Consider the following 21,715-nt stretch of genomic DNA (forward strand, 5'->3'; position numbering starts at 1 on the left):
CTTCTGCGTCATGTCCAGACCTCAAGGGAATGGAAAATGAAACCAGTCTCAGGAGTGCTCAGGTGGTCAGTTTGCTGTGCAGTAGCTTTAGGTCACCCAATATGATGTTCTGTCCCACCCGGAGTTTCAAAGAGGGAGCTAGGCACAAATTCTCCCCTCTTCTCTTTCCCTCTTTCCTTCTACTTGTGTGGAAGGAGGAAGGATCTAGAAATAGGTCAGTACATTTCATTTAGAAAGTAAAAGGGGATAGTTTTCAAGTGAAGGAGGACACCAAACATTGAGAAGACAGGGAAACCCAAGGAGGAACAATTGCTTGTACCCACCTCTATATTTACTGAAGGCATTGATGTATATCACATGGTAGAATTATAATATATGAGAACAATAATGGGACTGCTGGCTCATTGATTAAAGGTCTTATTATATACTTTGTCCTAAGGCAGATAAATCACAGAAATGGTCTGATTTTAGCACTTAATGGAAGAAGAAGGAGATCCTGTGATATAAAGATTAAAATCATAAATTTTGAAGTCAAATGGACCCAGGTTCAAGTTTCAACTCTATCCTGATATAACTGCCTATTCTGCATCCTTAGAGACTCAGTTTCCCCTTAAGTAAAATGATGAAATCTCTGCTATTTTGATCACCAAAGTAATACCATCTCATAAAAATTGTTGTAAAGGTTAAAAAAATCTAAATATATGAATTAATATATTAGTACAGTACTAAATACAGAGTAAATATCAATAAATGGTACCTGTTCTCAGGAATGCCTGAAAGATTACCTGGATTAAATACTTCAATTCTTACTTCACCAAAAGCCACATATTCTCAAGTTATCTCTTCTTATAATCTTGGCCATATCTCTAAAGAACACACATTTCTGCTATTTCTCTATTTGTCATTTTAGATATCACCTGTGGACTTCTGTTAGTTTAACTGAGGCTTTAGCTCACTTAATCTTACTCCCTTTCCTCTCCTGATAATAGAATTATATTACTCTCTTATTATCTCTGCAGCTTTAGTAAAATATTTATATCTTTCTTTTTATCTTAAAAAATATCTAGGCACCATCTCACGATTGTTCTCTTTTCTTTCTTTAAACTTTTATCATCTGTATTTTTACCATGTTAGGCTGATGAGGTTATGTTCATTACTTATGATAATTCAATGACCTATACTATGACTATGTGTTGGTTTTAAAAAATTCCAACAATGTGTGATTTGGTTTCTCTTCTTGTATGCTTTTTGTTTTTCTTCATGTTTTATATTTCTTTTCCTGTCATTGGCAACCCCCACCCCACTGTCCACCCCAAATGCACACCATTATTGCCTTTTTACATTGTTCCAAATCATCAGGAGCATCATCATATACTAGCCTACTTTACGCCTTGATAACTCTCTTTTGAAGCTTCTCTTCTCTGAACTACGTATATTAAATACTTTCTATTATCTTCCTTTTCTACTTTGACATTTGAAGCCACTTTTTTCCCAGTTCCCTTGTGTCTTATTTCTTGGAAAAAACAAAAAACAAAAAACAAAACCAAACAAAACACTTTTTCATTTTGCTGGTATACATCCTCAAGTAACTTTCTAAGAAAGAATGTGTGGAAAATAAATTCTCCAAATATTTGCATATCTGAAAATATCTTTATTTCCTGAATTTTTTCCCTCTCTCTCTTTCTTTCTCTCTCTCTTTTTTTGCTGTACATGTTAGGGTTCCTCTTGCTTATCATATTGAATAAATTTTTAGGTCTTATTTTTTCCCTCTATGCCTTGTCTCTTTCTCTTTCTGACCTACTTTTGGCTAGACTTTAGGTTTTAACATTTATGTTGAATTTTAAATTTCTACTTATTTTTAATTTATGAGAGCCCTTTATTCTGTAAGGGCTCTTTCCCTCATATTGGGTTTTTTTTTTTTTTTTTTTTTTTGTGGATGTAATACTTCTGGAATCTCTCAAGGAGACCAATTAGGGATGTTGGTCTTTAAAGTTCTTTTTCCTCTGTTACTCCTGCTTCTTTCACAGTGATTTATGTTGGCTCATATTTTATCATATTCTCATTTTTATGTTTTTTTAAGATCTTTGTAATCTGTTTACTTTTATTTTACTGGGGTCTACGATATCAAGACAATAAACACATCTAGAAATAGGTCAGTACACAACATTTTAGGAAGTCAAAGGTGAATAGTTTTCAAGTGAAGGAAAAGACAAAGCATGGAGAAGATAGTCAGGAAAACCCAGAGAACAATTGCTTCTACCCATATCTATATTTCCTGAGGGAACGTCTGTATTTCCTGTGATCAAACAGTTACTTGTAACTGGCTGTTTTTCCCTCTTACACATAGATAATATCAGTGGAGAATTAGCCATGAAAAAGTTCGCTCAGTTTCCCCTCCTATGTGTAGGTGTTCTGAGGGAATTTAATCACTATATTAGGAGTCAACAACAACAAAAAAAGATGGTTGAACTGACTAGAATTCATTTGCACTCAGGGATCATTTGGTGAATTTTGTATTTCTTTTTAAGGTTTAGTTGTTCATTTCAGGAAATGTGAGTTACTCGGGGAGAGAATACCAACATAAAGATTCTTCTGCCTCCATCATAAACTGGAAGCTTTGACATTCCAGACTCTTCCCAGCCTGGAGAAGCTCACTTCCCACCATCTTCCTACCTGTGCTCTCATCTGAAATGTTTGAATGAATCTTACTGTCCTCGTAGGCTAGAGCAAGTTAAATGTTGTCTGCTCTTATAAAAAGTCCTTTGCCTCCCTCAGAGTTAGTTGTTTTCTGACCCGTTTCTTTAGTTAGATGTGCACATGTCTTTTTGTCCCGTGAAGTTCCTGGAGTGCAGAGATCATGTCTTATCAATCTGTATAAACCCAGGGTCTTGCATTATACTGGGGTTCTAGTGGGTACTCCAGAAGTATCTATGTATATGTGGATCAGATAGTGGAAAGGGCTGGTTATAGATTTCTATTAAAGTTGTATTATAAAAATAGTAGGTTTACAGGTTCACTCCTTGAGGTTGTATTTTATATTCCTTTTAAATAGATCAAGAATGGACTACTCTCAAGAATGTACCACTGTATTTAGTTTCTCCTCCTCCCTGACCCTTCTCTGCAAGGTCCTGGCTCATATGACCTTTAGGCCCCTCTCCTTGTCTTCTTCACTAGTAGGTAAAAAAGTCTTCTGTCTCCTGTGCTGATTGTGTGAAGGGTAATTATTTTTCAAAACCTGATTAATCAATAAATAAATTCATCTATGAAGGGTGGAGAAGCCTGTTTGACCCAGACATAGTCACCTCCCGAGATAGTCAGGGATGGTTACCCATATTGTGAATAAATTATAAATGCTGTCCTTGAACAAAATTAGACACTCCATCACAATACCAGACCTTAAATTATGCTACAGAGCTATAGTAACAAAATGGCTCAGTATTGGCACCAAAATAGGCATGAAGACCAATGGTACAGATAGAAGACACAGAGACAAATCCACATAAATAGAGTTACCTCATACTAAACAAAGGCACCAAAAACATACATTGGAGAAAAGACAGCCTCTTCAACAAGTGGTGCTGGGAGAACTGGAAATCCATATATAGCAAAATAAAATTAACCTCCCATCTATCACCCTGCATAAAAGTCAACTCAAAGTAGATCAAGGATGTGGGCATTAGATGAGAAACACTGCACCTACTAGAAGAAAAAGTAGACTCAACTATCTATTATGTCTGCTTTGGAATCTAAAGCACAAGAAATGAAATCAAGCTGGGCGGGATGGTACACACCTATAATCCCAGTGACTTAGGAGGCTGAGGCAGGAGGATCACAAGTTCAAAGCCAGCCTCAGCAAAAATTGAGGCACTTAGCAACTCAGTGAGACCCTGTCTCTAAGTAAAATACAAAATAGGGCTGGGGATGTGGCTCAGTGGTCGAGTGCCTCAGAGTTCAATCCCTGGTGCTCCCCACCCCCACAAAAGAAAAGAAGTAAAATCAAGAATCAATAAATGGGATGGTATCAAACTAAAACGCTTCTTCACAGCAAAGAAAACAATCAAGAATGTGAAGAGAGAGCCTACAGAATTGGAGAAAATCTGTACCACCTGCACCTCAAATAGAGAACAAATCTCCAGAATATATAAAGAACCCAAAAAACTTAACACCCAAAACTACAAGTAACCCTATCAATAAATGGGCTAAGGAACTGAAACAGATATTTCACGTAAGAATAAATATGATCGGTTAACAAATATATGAAAAAATGTTTAACATGTCTAGGAATTAGAGAAATGCATATCAAAACTACACTGAGATTTCATTTCACTCCCGTCAGAATGGAAATTATCAAGAATACAAGTAACAATAAATGTTAGCGAGGATGTGGGGAAAAATGTACACTCATACATTGCTGGTAGGATTGCAAACTGGTGTAACCACTATGGAAAGCAGAATGGAGATTCCTCAGAAAACGTGGGATGGAACCACCATTTGACCCAGCTCTTCCACTCCTTGGTTTATACCCAAAGGATTTAAAATCAGTATACTACAGTGAATCAGCTACAGCAATGTTTATAGCAGCTTACTTCACAATAGCTAAGCTATTGAACCAACCAAGGTGCCCTTCAACAGATGAATGGATAAAGAAAATGTGACATATATACACAATGGAATATTACTTATCCATAAAAAGAATGGAATTATGACATTTGCCAGTAAATGGATAGAACTGCAGACTATTAGGCTAAGTGAAATAAGCCACCCCCCCAAAACCAAATGCTGAAAGTTCTCTCTGATATGTAGATGCTAACACACAATAAGGTGGGGGATGGAAAAATAGAAATTCATTGGATTAGATAAAGGTGAATGAAGGGAAGGGAAGGGAAATGGGAATAGGAAAGACAGAATGAATCAGATATAACTTTCCTATGTTCATATACGAATACGTGACCACTGTAACTTCACATCATGTACAACCACAAGAATGGGAAGTTATATATACTCCATATATGTATAATATGTCAAAATACATTCTACTGTCATGCATATCAAAAAAGAACAAATATAAAAATTGGCCTCTCAATTGGATAAGGGACTATTATTTCACTCTACATAGTGAACAGACACCACACACACACCACACAGACACACACACACACACACACCACACAGACACAGACACACACACACACACACCAATATGTACACTCTCCAATTATAACAAAAAAGAGTATGTATTATTTCTTTTTGGGAGGTGAAGGTGGGTGGTATTCTGTAGAGAGGAGGGAGCCAAGCTAAAACAGTGATTGCAAGTAAGTTTCAGGTGTTATTTAGTTAATTTAAATTCTTGAAAAGGATGGTTGATTTTCTGAGCATAAAAAAAATTGAATACTTTTGGTCTTCAAAAATGTCAGAAGTAATGACCTAGCCTGCCAGCTAGGTCTGTCCTACTTAATTGTTCCATCACCCACACCATGTGGAACACCCATGAAAACTTAAATTGAGCAACAAATACGACATCATGGTAACTTTGAAATAATTATGATGTTTGCAGAATTGAAAACTTGGTACTTACCCTCCTAAGTGAGTGGCAGGCTGGTGCTCTGCGAAAAAAGCACCAAGGTCCAGCTTAATGACCACAAAATTTCAAAATCAGTGAGAAGGAATTATGGTTTGAGCATCTTGATCTCCCTCTATGAGGGAGGTCTGAACACACTTCCCCACAGGGGGGAGGTTCCTGTACAGTGTGTGTGTGTGTGTGTGTGTGTGTGTGTTCCCGGAGAGAGTGCTCAGTATCCTTCCTCTGCCTTCTAAGAAGGTCCTCTCAGAATAGGGAAATGCTTGTCATGGTCAATACAGCCAATTTGTACCTTTTGGCCAAGAGACTCACAGGGCTAAGAGGCTGGACAGAGCCCAGAAGAAATTACTTTTGGGTTTTCTTCTGCTCTATATTATTGGTATGCTTTCACTTGGATGAAAAATTAGGACTTGAGTATGTATCATAGGAATCCGCTGGATTTCTGCAGGGCTCATTGGTCGGTGGGTTAAGTATGCTTCCTTTACTAAGCTGTTCCTGAAGTACAGTAATCTTAGCATTTGCATCCAAAGAATCAGTTCTAAAGCATTGTTCGTTCATATCATAAGGCCATATTACTGTTCAAGAGACTATTTTTTTAAGGGAAGTAGAAATACCTGGATTGGTTGACATTATTTACATTCCTTACTGAATCTCAGCTAATATCTTGCCTCACATGCCCTTTTCCTTTTTTCTTTCCTTTTATTTTAACAGATACTAATTTTGTGTTGGGGAATGCCCAGATAGTGGACTGGCCTATCGTGTACAGCAATGATGGATTTTGCAAGCTGTCTGGTTACCACAGGGCAGAAGTGATGCAAAAAAGCAGTACCTGCAGGTATTTATGTTTGGGCTTTGTTTTGGTGGATGATCTATCATGGTGTCTTTTGGAAAGATAAAATGGCTTTCTCAGTTTTGGAATTACCTTAACCTCATTTAGTTGTTTTTTTTAAAATTTTTTTAGTTGTAGATGTATACATCTATTTTTTTAGTTGTAGATGTATACATCTACAACTAAAATAAATAAAACACCTTTATTTTATTTATTTTTATGTGACGCTGAGGATCAAACCCAGTGCCTCACACTTGCTAGGCAAGCACTCTACCACTGAGCCACAACCCCAGCAGCCCTCATTCCATTTTTATTGAGGAGTTTTTATTGCAGCATGTTCTCTCATTCATGAATGTGCTAGGAAAATCAAAGAATATGTTCAACATGGTCCCTACAACTGACAAATTTGCCATCACTCAGTAAGACAGGGAGAAACTTAGAAAAGCTCAGAAAAACCATTTTATCTATTAAAAATGTGAACTCAAAAGCTTATGAAGTTTCATATTGAATAAATGTGAAAGTTAGACTATCAAATAAAATTAAATGAAAATGAAAAGAAAATTTAGATGATTGAATTAATGTTTAAGAATTTATGAACATTTTAGAGAAGAGTAATTTATAATGTTGGAGACAAAAGCCTTTTTAATAGAGTTTTTTTTTCTCAGCTCAAATTCTTTGTTTCAGAAAAAGAGAAGAGAACCAATATTTTGTGCCTTTGTAATTTGTACTGTTAGATCGCTCTTAGCAAATTGTGCTAATAGCAAATCTTGTGTATTTGAGCACTACCTTTGGGCCTGGGCATTGAGAAAGCTCTTTTAAAACATTTTCAAGGTGTTGAGCTGGGCATGGAGCCTGGATCTTGCCAGACATTCCTCTGCTGAGCCCTGGCAAGGTCTTGCTTGGTGCAGCATGGCCTCTGGCTCCTCTTTCTTCTCCTTCTTCAGCCTTTTCTCATCAGTGGTGTTTGCATGAAGTGGAATCATTTTTCCAAACCTGCCAAATTAAGAAATAAACTCATCTATGGAGGGTGGTAAAGCCTGCCTGGTCAGACATACTTGTCTGTTCTCAGGGGTTACATTTTCATGTATTAAATCAGACAAATAACAAGTTTGGTGAAAACATTAAATGTTTGGAAACATTTTAATTTTCTTAAATTTTATACTGTGACGACTGAGCAATGGAAAATTTAAGATTTTTTTCCCTACTGTTCAGAGGTTTAGAAATTATGACTCGAAATGCAATAGAATGCTGTTATATTCTTTCTGTGATGGTTTCCTCTTAAGTACCTATATATCTGCATACCTTCATCTACATTGCATCTGTACTTCATGTATATAATCAATAAATTGAGAAGATTACCTTCATTTTTTTGGTGTAAATTGAACAGCTTTTCCTTACCTTTCTTTCTTCTTATTGGGGATTACACTTTCAAAAAATCAAATAAAATATCTTGCTAATTTAGCAAACTTTTATACATAATTCAAAACAATTTATTTAATTACCTGGCTGGTCCCTTCTATAGGAATAAATAAACCTCTGTGCTAGCTATATTCCTAATAACTCAGGAACCTCTTTGGCTTATTTCCTATATGGTAGATATTTGCAATCTAATGTTCAGGTAAGGGAAACTTACATCTACCCTGCTTGAAAGAGTACCTAAGACTAGTAAAAACTGGGTGTAATTACAGCATTTCATCTATATGAAGACTCAATTTTGCAGTAATTTATGTTACTTTGGGAAGGAAATTGCTAGCATATATACTATCATTTCACTTAAATGATGATCATATATCTAGAAAATTAACTCAGAAAGAGAAAAAAGAGAAAATCTCTTGTTCTCAGGTAGGGCTAATTTAGTATTGATCTATTCTTCTTTTAAAAGATAGTTTAACAAAGTTAGTATTCTCTTTTCTTGGTATGTAGGAAAAGAGAACAACTTAAAAACAGAGACTTATATATGCAACAAAATGAAATTAAACCCGTATCTCTCAACATGCACAAAACTCACCTCAAAATGGATCAAGGACCTAGGAATAAAACCAGAGACCCTGTGTCTAATAGAAAAAAAAAAAGTAGGCCCTAATTTCCATCATGTGGGATTAGGCCCCAACTTCCTTAATAAGACTCCTATAGTGCAAGAATTAAAATTAAGAATCAATAAATGGGGGATGGATTCAAACTAAAAAGTTTCTTCTCAGCAGAAGAAACAATCTGTAAGGTGAATAGACAGCCTACATCTTGGGAGCAAATTTTACCGCTCACACATTAGATAGAGCACTAATCTCTAGGGTATATAAAGAACTCTAAAAGCTAAGCACCAAGAAAACCCCCCAAAAACAACAACAAAAAAACCCCCAAAACCAAAAAACAAATATCCCAATTAATAAATGGGCCAAGGACCTGAAAAGACACTTCTCAGAAGATGATATACAACAAATATATGAAAAAATGTTCATCATTGCTAGCAATTAGAGAAATGCAAATCAGAATCACTCTAAGATTTCATCTCACTCCAGTCAGACTGGCAGCTATGATGAAGACAAACAACAATAAGTGTTGGTGAGGATGTGGGGGAAAAGGCACACTCATACATTGCTGGTGGGACTGCAAATTGGTGCAGCCAATATGGAAAGCAGTATGGAGATTTCTTGGAAAATTGGGAATGGAACCACCATTTGACCCAGCTATCCCTTTCCTTGGTCTAAATCACTAAGTCTTTTTAATCCAACAAATGTTTTTGCATACATGTGCACATCACAGTGCCTAGCACAGAGCTGGGGTACAGAACAGATATTTAACATGTGCTCATAGAATAATAAATACCTGTTGATTTGCTAACTGGAGTTCTTTGGTTGATTTGCAGTTTTATGTATGGGGAGCTGACTGATAAAGACACAATTGAAAAGGTGCGGCAAACCTTTGAGAACTATGAGATGAATTCCTTTGAAATTCTGATGTACAAGAAGAACAGTGAGTATTCAAACCATTCTCAACCATATCTTTATGTGCTTGAAATAGCAAAATCTCTCCTTCTCCTCTATTGCTGTCTTGGTTTTTCTTCTTTCCCATCAAGTGAATGCAATTACTTGAAATCATTGTATATATTGGGATAAATATATGATTGATCAGTTATACTTCTCCTCACAGGAACATTTGATGAAGTTCTTGTCATTAACCTGTTAAGACTTCTTCATCTATTTTGCTGACAAGAGTTAGTGTTCTTCGTATGAGTTCCCTTATGGTGAGATGCTGGCTTAAGGCTCTTGTAGACTAAGCTTAAAGTGGGAGGGACATGGTAGGACAGAAACTGTTCAATTTATCTTTGTTTCTATCTTCCATAGTGCCTGTAGAGCAGTAATAACTTCACTAGAGGCCCAGTCAAGTTTCTGAATAAAATTTTGTTCTTCTCAGGGCCTTAGGAGATAGGTATTAATAATAATCCATTGTTTATTTGTGTTTGTTTTGGTTACTATTGTTTCCATCAAGTGTGTTAACGAGATTTCTAGGTCAATAGCCTAGAAACTTGCTTTTCTCTTAAGAAATTTCTTGTCAAGAGATATAGCTATGTTAATTTGCATGGAAAGTGATCACATGGTCCTAGCAGGCCTTCAGAGATGTTGAATGGTGCTTTGTTTCTGTTTTAAAACACTATTTTGTTTGTAGAGTCTTGTTTTTATATATAGGGTTGACTGGTAGGTTTTTGATTCAGTAGAACATCCCAGAATGGCCCAGATGGGCACAAGGATAAGTGTTTATTTGGTGGTATACTCAGGTCTCAGTGATTCTTCACTCTGGAAAGCAAAGGGCACGTGTTGCTTTTATCTGGAAGGAGCTGGGACTCTTTTGTCCTGTCTGGACTGTTGGAGCAACGGAGAGGACTGTTTGCTTGGTGGCCTGTGCAGATATTGATCTGAAAAATGAACCATGGCCTTCAATAGATTCAAGGGGGCTGTTCCCACAGCTTTCATTCTGCTCTAGCTTTTCCCCCCAGCCAGTAGATCTTGTTTCTATCCCACTTTTAGCTATAACAGGAAAGAGGGGAAAGATGGGGAGGAGCTCCATACCGGTCTTTCCCCTTGGGTGAGCACAGCTCAAGCAGCAGCTCTCACCAGGAGCACCTGGCAGCAGCCTTCTCATGGGCAGATGTGGTCTGCATGTGTGTCCTGAGCTGAATAAGCTGGTGGTTTTCTACACTGCAGCTCCATGTACTGCACAGTAGGACTTTCCCCACGACACAGAACACTGATTGGATAGGTGTATCACATAAAGAATACCTTGCATGTACATTTTACTTGAGAGTTCTCAAGCTTTATTAGACTATGCATTCTAACTATAACTCGCCCAGATTCTGACTATATGTATTTGGCACAAAAAGAGAGAGGGAAACATAGTTTAAATTGCATTAGTGGTCTGGGGTTGTGGCTCAATGGTAGAGTGCTTGCCTAGCACACGTGAGGCCCTAGCTTCGATCCTTAGCACCATGTAAAAATGAAGTAAAGATATTGTGTTCACCTACAATTAAAAAATAAATAAATATTAAAAAAATAAATTGCATTAGTGATTTTACTTGCCATTTCTTGTGGTGAGTATGAGTAAGAGATGGGAAAAGGGAACCTTCCATACTCCATCTGTCCTTGGAGCTGAAGGACCTGTATGATGAGTGTCTTACTGTACTGAAAATGAGTGTGAAATTGAAAGTTCTGTATTTCATATAGACATGAACTATCTATGTAAGCCAGCTAGTTCATGAACTATCCACATAAGCCAATTAGTCCAACTTATGGGTTACTGAAGAGTCGACATCTCTCCTCTCCCTGGAGGTTGTGGTAGGTTTATTGAGTGGTAAGTGACGACCTCCAAAGTGGCACATTGACCTGGGCACAGGACTCTATGGATATTAAGATGTTTTAAGAGTAATTATGGTTATACCCATTTTTAAAATATAGCCTTTAATTTTAGAAATTAAACTTTATGTAAGGTATGATTTGATCCTATTTTAACATTATTGATTCTCTAAGCCCTGTGAAGTAGGTATGGTGAAAGTTAAATTTTTCGTCTGAGGTCATGTAGTGCTGGGGCCTGACGTTCAGTGTTCACTCCGTGCCCTTTCTTCCCAGTCTAATTGTGGGACAAGGCAGGCCACCACATATAGTTATAAAGGCTACCCCCTGCCTGGGGCCAACAAGAAATCAGCTTGTCATTTGCTTGCTGAGTCTTCTACATGCCCTGGTCTGAAATTGCATCTATGGTAGGAAGGAGTTTCTCTGTGATTTACACAGAGACATCTACTGGGCCAACAGAAGTTCCATACAAGGTTAACCCTGTACATAACGCCTTGGGCAAGAAATTGAGGATATGAGACATGAAAATAAGGAAATGATTTCTTTCTAGGAGTATGATCACTGTCCCCCAACCCCCTCCAAGTCCCACCCTCTCCTGAGAAATTTAGAAACTTTACATTATTTGTTAAGCCTGGGAGTTATACAGTTGCACTGGACTCTTGTTTCTTTCAACAGCTTTTTATTGACCAGCTACATCAAATACGGGCCTTGCTGCTAGGGATACAGGTATGAAAAGAGATGCAATGTCTGCTCTTGCAGCATTTGTAGGGGTGGTGGCAGTCTCCACAACACAGAGCCATAAATATTTTGATGGAGACACTACGTAGGTGGGTCCCTTAACCCTAACTTAGGAGGTCAGGGAAGGAAGTCTTCTTAGAAGACATGAAATCATTGCAGAAATTGAAGGGAAGATGGGAGTTGGGCAAAGAACAGGGCAAGGAATATCCCTGGCTAGTTAAATGCATGTGTAGAGGACAGCAAGGGAGAGAAGGAGGACTGAGGGCTCCAGAGTTGCAGAGCAATGCTTCTCAGATTTGACCTACACAGGGACTCACCTGTGAATAGAAATGCAAATGTCTATGCAGCGAGTCTGAAGAAGGGTGTGAGGTTCTGCTCCCAGGCGATGCTGATGCTACTAGTCTACAGTCACACTCTTGAGGAGCCAGGACAGAAAGCAACTCCAGTGAAGACTGACTTCCTTGACTACTTGATGTGTACCTTTCGTGACTCTCTCTCTTGTATCTAGTGCGGTGCCTGACACTTAGAAAGTGCTCCATCAAAATTCATGGAGTAAATACATACATACATAAGTGAGGGGAAACTAGTGATATCCAAGAAGTTAGGAAGGGTCAAGTTACTGTTTTTAGAATCTGTATCAAGAGCAGTAGTGATGGGCAAGATGGTAGGGGTGCCAGGTTTCGAGGGGTCATGAGATTTTATTTTAGAAAGATGGCGCCAGTTAGATGGTAGGATTAGACAGGAGTTAGAGGAGTCATTAGGAGTTACCTGGTGACAAGATGACTGTGGCCAAGTCAGTGGAAGAGACATGAAGTGGAGAGCTGTCCCAGGGGGACAATGAGAAGAGATGGGGAGTAGGGACTTTTTGGTGGTTCCCAGGGACTGGCTCTTCCCTCATTGCTGAGCCCCAGGCAGACGCCAGGAAGTGGGAACCCAGGACTTCCAATTAGGAAACCATTTTCTGGCCTGAGGCAAATCATGCTGCTATCTAGTGACCAGCTTGAAGGCAACTGTGAATGTTGAGTGAGTTTGAAAGGAACCCAAGAGTTACCAAGAATCAGATGAATGGAAAAAAAAAATTACATGATTTAAAGTGAGGGCACTGAGCCAAGGCCTGAGCAGAGGGTGGGCCTTCTCTGCCCAACACCACCACCAGAGGAGGAGCGAAGGGGAGTAGGAATGGGTCCTCAGAGGGGAGGAGGGCCTTGTGTTTCCCTTCACCTCTGTGGAGGAGAGTTTGCTTCTGCTTTCAAACTTCTAGTTTATCAATAGAGTGAAACTTTCAGCCCTTTAAAGCAGCGTTGATTCCCATGAGGGAAAAGTCTATACTGTTGAGACTTTAAGAAGTAAAATGTTTCCATCTAAAATAATGTTTATTTTGCTCTCTTTTTAAATTAATGCATTTTTATCATGGAGGACACCCCAAAGAAAAGAACCCAAAAAACTCAGAGAAATACTATTATAATATGAATTTCTTGACGTGTTTCCCCATTACTTTTTGGCTGAGATTTGGACATGTATACACAATTAAAAATCATAGATTTATTTATCTTTTGTTGCAAAATATTTCCATTAAATTTCTTATAAAATAATTTAGAAAGAATTTTCTTACAGCTTCCTCTATTGCTGGACACTTATGAGGCTTTAAGTTTTCATTATTAAAAACAATTCTAGCCAGGTGTGGTGGGTCACATCTATAATCCCAGGAACTCAGAAGGCTGAGGCAGGAGGACCATGAGTCCAAAGCCAGCCTCCAGCAATTTAGTGAGGTCCTAAGCCACTCATAGAGAACTTGTCTCAAAGTAGAAAATAAAAAGGACTGCGGATGTGACTCAGTGGTTAAGTACCCCTGGGTTCAGTCCCTGGTACCAAAAAACAAAAACAAAACAAAAAACAATGCTTAACTAAATGTCAAAGGTATTTCATTGACATTGTGAAATAATTCCTAGAGGTTGAGAATTGCTGCATCAAAGACACAGGTTCCTGAGACATTTTATCAAGCAGCTGTCCATTTCCAAGTTCACATGCAGAATGGGTCTGGCTCACGGCACCTCACTGGTTTGAATAGTATAATTTTTAAATTATCAAATTGCCCACAGTTAACTTTTTTTGTTCAATAAGTTTTTAATGCTAATGAGATTGGAATATTTTTTTCTTCTTTCCAATCCATTTAAGATTACTTTTTAAAATGTTAATTGTTTAGATTCTTTGTCATATGTTCTGTTTTAATACAAGTGATTTTCTTATGGGTTTTTTATAAGCTCTTAATAATTTGTTTTTATTCCCCTCCCCATTTTCATTCTTTAGTATTTTCAAGGACATTCTTTAGTATTTACAAAGGTCTTTTATTGATAAACATTGATGTTTGTCCAACATTTTGGGTGAGTTGGGAGTAGTAGCAAATGGTTTCATGATGTGATGTGGAATGAGTATGTGGGAAAGTACTATGTATCTTGAAAGATGGATTATTTGATAGGTTCCTATCTATTGGTCAGTTGAAAACCCGTCATTTCTGTAAGTTACTTACCTCATATTCAGTAGGCTATATGACTTTCTTACACTGCTGCCAGACATCATTAATGAACTAATTCAGTGAATATTTATGGGATCACTCTTGTACCTGATAATTAGTTTTCTATTTTCTTTATCTTTTTTTAGTTGTAAATGGGCACAATATTTTTATTTATTTATTTTTACTTGGTGCTGAGGATCAAACCCAGTGCCTCACACGTGTGAGGTAAGCACTCTGCCACTGAGCTACAGCCCTAGCCCGGGTATTCCATTTTCCAACAAGAAAATCAAAAAGTATCTGGCCTGATAAAAGCAGCATACCCTCTGGACAATACTCTCTGCATTCTATTCGAATGGCTGGAGGCCTAGCATTTGGGAGCTCTGGTCAGCTTCCCAGTAAGAGAAGCCCAGGGAAAGGCAGCTCACAGCAGTTCTGCTGAGCCAGTACCTAGTGGAGAATCTTTTGGCCACCTGCTTATTGATCACCTTGACACTGGGTTAGACCCTCTGGGGTTCGGAGATACAGACATGAGCAACTGCCTCTACCTTTGAGGAGATTGCAGACTAACTGTGGGGACAAATCTAACAGGTATAGCAACCATATTTGCCTATTTTCCTAGTGGCTTGTCTTTTATCTATTCTGTAGGAGTCGTTTGTATAAAATGGATATTGGTCCAAAATCATACACATATTGAAAAATATTTTCCCCATTAACATTTTTTTCTTTTAACATTGTTTTTAAACAGAAGCTTTTTAATCACATAGAAGGTCAAAACTCTAATGGCAGTATTTTCCTTTATGGTTCTGAGTTTTATATAATACTTCGGAAGCTCTTCTCCTTACGTAAGCAATAAAAATGCTCTTCCTTTTTTTCCTTCTATACCACAATAGCTGTGTTAAAATGTTTAGGGCTAATGCCATTTGAAATTTGTTTTCATATATCATGTGAATTTTGCATTCTGACTTAATTTATTTTCCACATTGTTTAGGCAGTTGTCCTGATACTGTTTACTAAATAACACAGTCCTTCCTTTCTGATTTGAAATGGCCTCTTCTTTATATGCAAATTCTCATCTAAACATTGGTTTATTTCCATCCCCTCATTTTCCAGGAATTTTTTTGTAGTTTATTATCTATTTGAATTTGGTTCAGAGACTTGTCCACTTGGGTTCTCTGTATGCATAATGGGGACGATATTGTAGTAGCTATTTCACCTTAGAAGAGTTGTGAGAAGTAAGACACAATGTGTAAATCTTTAATAAATATTATTTTTTGTTGTTGTTGTTTGTTTTGGGAACAGTTCCAGTAACTCTGAAATGCTGTAATAGTCCCTGTCATTATTTTTTTTCTAAAAATTTCAAAGATTTCTTGGCCATGCTCACACCTTAATTTTTCTATTTATGTTGAATTTCAATTCATCAAACTCTGAGAAAAACATGAAAGCCCAATAAAGATTTCAAATGATAGTGCATTAGATTTATATATTAAATGGGGAAAGTTTGACATCTTAGAAAATTGAATCTTTTCATCTACAATGTAACATTTATTTAGGTTTTGTTTTATGCTCTTTAATTACATTGAGGCTGAAGAATTGATTTTCTCAGCTTTCTCCTTACTATCCTTGGGACTGGCTCTCTTCTCTCAGAACAGGCAGAGGCAGCTTCAGAATTTCATTAACACTTTGAGATATTGTTTCTTTCTAAGTCATTCAAACAGCCTTGTGAGGGGGAGATGGGGCATTTTGATCTCTTAGATGAGGATTATAAAAGGAAGGAACAAAGGAAAGTAATAGTTTCAAACACCTATGTATCAAATGTTTATATTTTTAATTAATCTTAGGTAGGTCTACTATCCCTATTTTTCATACAAGGAAACTGATGTTGAGAGAAGTGAAATCAGTGTGGCCACGGCACACAATTAATGAAGGGAAAGAGCTCAAACCCTGGAATTGGGACCTCCTGATCAGATGTTCTAAAAGACAGTGGCCACTACTCCCCTGCTTGTGCTGTCTCGTCCTCTGCATTTGTCTTTTATCTAAATAAAGTTGATTCCAGACAAATTGGTCTGGTTTTGGGGGCAAGCTGCCCTTCCCAAGTTTAGTTTTTGAACCTATCAGAATGGCAGTGCTTCCCAGGAGTCAACCAAGAGTGCTTGTCTTTCTGTTTCATTGAACATGGTCTGGGTGCCCAGAGGCCTAGTTGTGGACAGTACCTAGCAGGAACCCTGGGTAGAAGGAAAATTGACAAAGGTCCCCAGTTTTCTCATGCACTTGAGTCTTGCTGTTATTATTATTATTATTATTATTATTATTATTATTATTATTATTTTGGTACCAGGGATTGAACCCAGGAGCCACATCCCCAGCCCTTTTTAAACATATTTTACTTAGAGACAGGGTCTCACTGAGTTGTTTAGAGCCTTGCTAAGCCACTGAGGCTGGCTTTGAACTTGCAATCCTCCTGCCTCAACTTCCGGAGCCTCTGGGATTGCATGTGTTCACGGCACCCCGTGGGAACTTCCGTTATTAATAAGGGATGAGAATGAGAGTGACTAGGAACAGGTGTTTGATCTGGACTTTCCTTCCCACTAGGCATCCTCAGCCAGGAAAGAGCCTTTCTCCTAGCACAGCTGCCCTGGCCGTCAGCAGGGGTGTCTGATGCCCTATTGTTCCTGAGTATGTACACTGCAAGGGTCCATCACTTGCCCTTTTGTCATTTTTGCAGAAACAAGGTATCAAATGCTTGTCTTTCTATTTTTCACAGTGGACACTTGAGTGAGGAGGCAGAATTTTAATCTCCTCCCCGATTCTTCTTATGTATGTATGTGAATGTACATTTATTGCCTCTCTAATATTTCAATGGAATGGCTCCTGCTGCAGGATCCTGGCTCTGAGAAGGACCCTGGGAGGCCACCTGTCCCAGTGTCTGCTGGCTTCAGTTTCACTTGAAGAAACTGTTTCATATATTGAGACTTTGAGTAATATTTCATTAGATAAAAATACTTTTTTAAGAGGGAAGGAATTCCAGAGGTGCACATATATGTATTCTGCTTACTTTCCTAGATTGTTTGGATGGTGATAATTTGGGGTGAAGGCAGATCTGAATGACTGTGAGGACACTGGAAATAGGATTTATGTCTTGGAAACTCAGCAAGTATTTCTAGAGCACCCATCCTGCCAAGGATGTTGAACAGCTCCATAATGGCACTCCCTGGAGTTGAGCAATGCAATGACCTCACATGACCCTGTGTATAACTAACTATATTAGATGCCCTTTGATAGGGGTACAAGGTGGTAAGAGAGAAAATAGTTCAGGACTCTGCTCTTGGAGTGGATTATGATATATTTAAAGAAACAGTCCCTAGGTGTTAAGTTTGTTTTTTTTTTTTGCGGGGGGAGGGTCGTCAATACATAGGAGCACCCTGCACATGTCAGAACCCATCAGGATCAGGCAAACAGAGGTTGAAATATCACTTTTGTGACAAATAAAGCTGATCCTGGAGAGCACAGTTTATATCTATGAGCAAGAGAGTTTCTAAAAGTGAACCCTTCAATCTTAATTACCCACCTGTCTCAGGTAGCACTGGAGAACTGCAGGCTTCTCCTCCCACTAGCTATCACCGCTGCCCCTTGCTTTTCCCCCTAACATGTATAGCATGGGGGAGCATGCTGTTCTGAGTTACATGTCCAGTTCTTTCCAAGTCCACGGGAAAAGACTTGAGTGTTACATTCAAAGATGTCCCCCGCCCTCCACAGGGAAATACCCTATCAAAGAAAAGGAAATTCCTACCCTCAACAAGCCCCCTTGATGAACTCAAATTGAACTCTATGGCAATACATACCAATTTTATGAATTTTGGGTACTAGATATATTTTTAGACATGAAAGTGGAATGATCAGAGTAGTACATGTTTAATCAGGGAACATTCCTGGAAAAGGCAATGGGCACACTTTCATGGAGAGAGGCATACAATGTGAACAGATTGACCTGTTGAACTGGGTAGAGTTCGTGATGAACTTGAACTGTGGAAAAATGAAAAAGGCCTGCTAAAATGGCTAATATGGTGGCGTTCAAGATCTCAGAGATGTGGGTTAGCATCATCGACTGCAATAGCTGAAATATGAAGATTTAGATGGAATAGTTCCAACTGAACAAGTTCCTGGGCATCTGGCCAGATGGTGTGGTGTCACGCAGTAGATGGGCCATCTGACTTCATCTGAGAAGGGGACGGTACTGGGGACTTTAGCAAGATGACGCTCTTGGTATTAGACATGATGAGTGGTGCTTCTCTCATTGGACTTGTTACTAGTTTGATAAATTAGAAGTGTTTTCATCTGAAAAATAACTACCTAAAAATTTTTGAAACAAAAAGAAAATGGTTTTCTGGTTTGTTTCCTTTTTGTTTTACCAGCTAGGATACAACTGAAAGCTGTGAGTGTGTGGGCTCAATTGCCATGATGCTTTCTTTTGGGCTTTCTGTTGCTTTTTTGAAAATGGTTTAAAATCCCACAGATTCTGAGGAGGGGACTGGGAGAAATAATAACAGACCTTCCAAGAACAGTAAATAATTCAAAGGTCATATGTTTTGTTTTTGATCTTGAAATGCCATGTGTAATTTTTATATGGTAGATTTTTTCTTTCAAAACATGTTTTTCTTACAATGACATTACAGTCTCTTGGTTGTCACAGAACCCCTAGTAACTGACAGCTAAAATTATGCAAAGAAAAATGAAAGAAGATTTAAGGCAACCATGAATGAATACACACACACACACACACACACACACACAATCAAGATTTAAGAGAATACATTTCCATTGGATCTATTTTCTGCCTCTTTATACATTTTAGGGTTATTCATACTTCCTTATGAATAAATGGTATATCCAAATCTGTAAGCTAGTTATAGTCAGAGAAGTTCAGGAAACCTTCAGGGTGTCTATTTTCATCTCCAAGATTCAATGAGTTGTCTGTTCTGTATCTCATACTATGAAATAATCTATGGGAAATGTTAGCACAATGCCTGGAACACAGGAAACTCTCTAACACTTAACATCATGGGGAAATATTACTAGGCTTTAATTTGAAAATTGAAATAAATAGTATGTCAGATATTATCTCTTGTATACAAATTCAACAAATAGTTACTAATTTCATCTTATATGCCAGATGCTATTTTGGGAACTTGGATGCAGGAATTAGATAGGGAGGAACATACCACGGCTCTGTGTCTTATTTAATTGAGTATCACAGAATATATTGGTGCTTCTTGCTGTGTTGTCCTCTATGGATAGAAAGGGTTTATTTTTCCTATTTTTTTTTTGAAGCAAGAGAAGCACTATGAAGATACTTGATCATAGCTACCTGACAGAGTGCCTGTCTAAGAAGTCAGTGAAATGAACTCTGCCCATCTCCTTCTATGGCTATGGGCATAAAGAAGAAGAGATTGTTTATCCCCATATTAGCTCAGGAACAAGGATTGAATTTTCAACATTCACTAAGGCACTAATATGATCATAGTCCAACTTGTAATCTTTCCTTTCTGGGAGACTTTGCTAGGGAAATCATCATGGTCTTCCTTTCCTTCTTCAATTTCTTGTCACTTGCCATCATAGTGAACCTTTGGGATTTTTATTTTAGGGAGAAGAACTTAGAAATATAGTTTCTAACCCGTGATTGAATAATGTGAGCAAAGTTGATGGATTTGCAAACTGGACTTTGACCCTGGGGCCCCTTAGCAATGGACAGAGTTTGAAATTCAAGTTTGTAGGGTCTGCAGGCCATGGTTGGCAATACCCTTCTTGGCCTGCACTCTTTAATGTCTCCTATGTGGTCTAAGGTAAGTAGTTAGGTCTCCTTACTAAGTTTCTTCTCTATGATCAGATGAGGTTTTCAACCTATTTCCTGTTTTACAAGGGTTAAGAGATTTGTACTTACAAAGTTATTTGACCAGAAGAAAATCCCCACTGTGTTGTCACTAAGAAAGATTTTATTCCAGCAAGGAAAGAATTAATGGTGTAATACATCAGTACCTGAAGGAATGAGACCATTTAAAAAATGAATTAATATTTGTACCTATTTATTCCTAAGTCTTTGCTTCCATAGTCCCTCAAATGAGAATGCAAATTACTGACCAACCTTTTAATATTCCTTTCAGGGACACCTGTGTGGTTCTTTGTGAAAATTGCTCCAATTCGAAACGAACAGGATAAAGTGGTTTTATTTCTTTGCACTTTCAGTGACATAACTGCTTTCAAACAGCCGATTGAGGATGATTCATGTAAAGGTTTGTAATTCTGATTTGTACAAATACATTTATACCTTTCTTTATTTTCTCGCCTTGAGTGTAACTTTTGCTACAGAGAATTTGAGGTTGTCAAGGCAATCTCTGCACAAAGATCAAGATTTAAACTTTAATTTGTGTCTAGTAAAGTACTGTGCCATTCTACAATGTATTGGGGAAAGAAAGAGAGAGGAAAAATTGTTTCAAGTGAAGTATTTGATCAATTTCATACCTTCTAGAATGAACTCTTTCCGATTATGATTAGACAGAAGAAAGCAATTGACAAACCCAGTATCATCAGAATCTTTTTAGGTTTTAACATGACAAATGTCAGTCAACCAAATGGGACAGTCCAAGTCTATATTCTGATTTATATACAGATTTCCTTAGATTTGACTGAATTCTAGCACTTTAGGATTGTTGCACCTGATGTTAGCACATCTTTACTTCTGTGATCAATTGAATTAAGTCTGTGGCCAGTTAATTCATTTTGGAACATGGCATTATGAGGTCAGGGTGTTGAGGAACGTTTTCAAAGGGGTCATTAAATCAGCTCGAGACCACAGATTTTGTTTATATTGTATGCATGGGTTGTTTGAATTACGTTGGAGGCCTAGAAAAGGAGATGGCCGATTTTTTGAAACCATCTTATCCCTGAAGAGGTCCAGCTCATGGGATCAACAAAAGATATCATGCTGTTCCCACAGGCTTGGGATCAGGGAGTGCTATAGCACCTCCCTCCTCCACAGCTCGCACTGGAGGTAACCAACAGACTGGAAGCTATTTCATGTGACGGGACTACCTGACTCTATGGTTGATTTTCCAGCTCTACCTGAAAACTCTTCTCCTGTGGTCTCCTGAGCTGAGCAGAGGGATGAGAGTCAAGCATCAAACTGGGGCATATTATTCTGGATATGGCAGTAGTCTCATTGTTAA

At 38.0% G+C, this 21,715-nt stretch overlaps 1 protein-coding gene across 2 annotated transcripts in view; it reads left to right on the forward strand.

The window, feature by feature from the left end:
• Positions 1-21,715, forward strand: part of KCNH1 (potassium voltage-gated channel subfamily H member 1) — a 371,392-nt gene that overhangs the window by 17,818 nt on the left and 331,859 nt on the right. For both annotated transcript variants that reach the window (XM_081298846.1, XM_081298847.1), the window contains exons 2-4: positions 6,290-6,413; positions 9,271-9,377; positions 20,654-20,782. In XM_081298846.1, the coding sequence (XP_081154972.1) occupies positions 6,290-6,413; positions 9,271-9,377; positions 20,654-20,782 (360 nt within the window). The remainder of the gene's footprint in view (positions 1-6,289; positions 6,414-9,270; positions 9,378-20,653; positions 20,783-21,715) is intronic.

The sequence above is a fragment of the Spermophilus citellus genome (genome assembly GCF_964194105.1).
Source record: "Spermophilus citellus genome assembly, chromosome: 6".
NCBI lineage: Eukaryota > Metazoa > Chordata > Mammalia > Rodentia > Sciuridae > Spermophilus > Spermophilus citellus.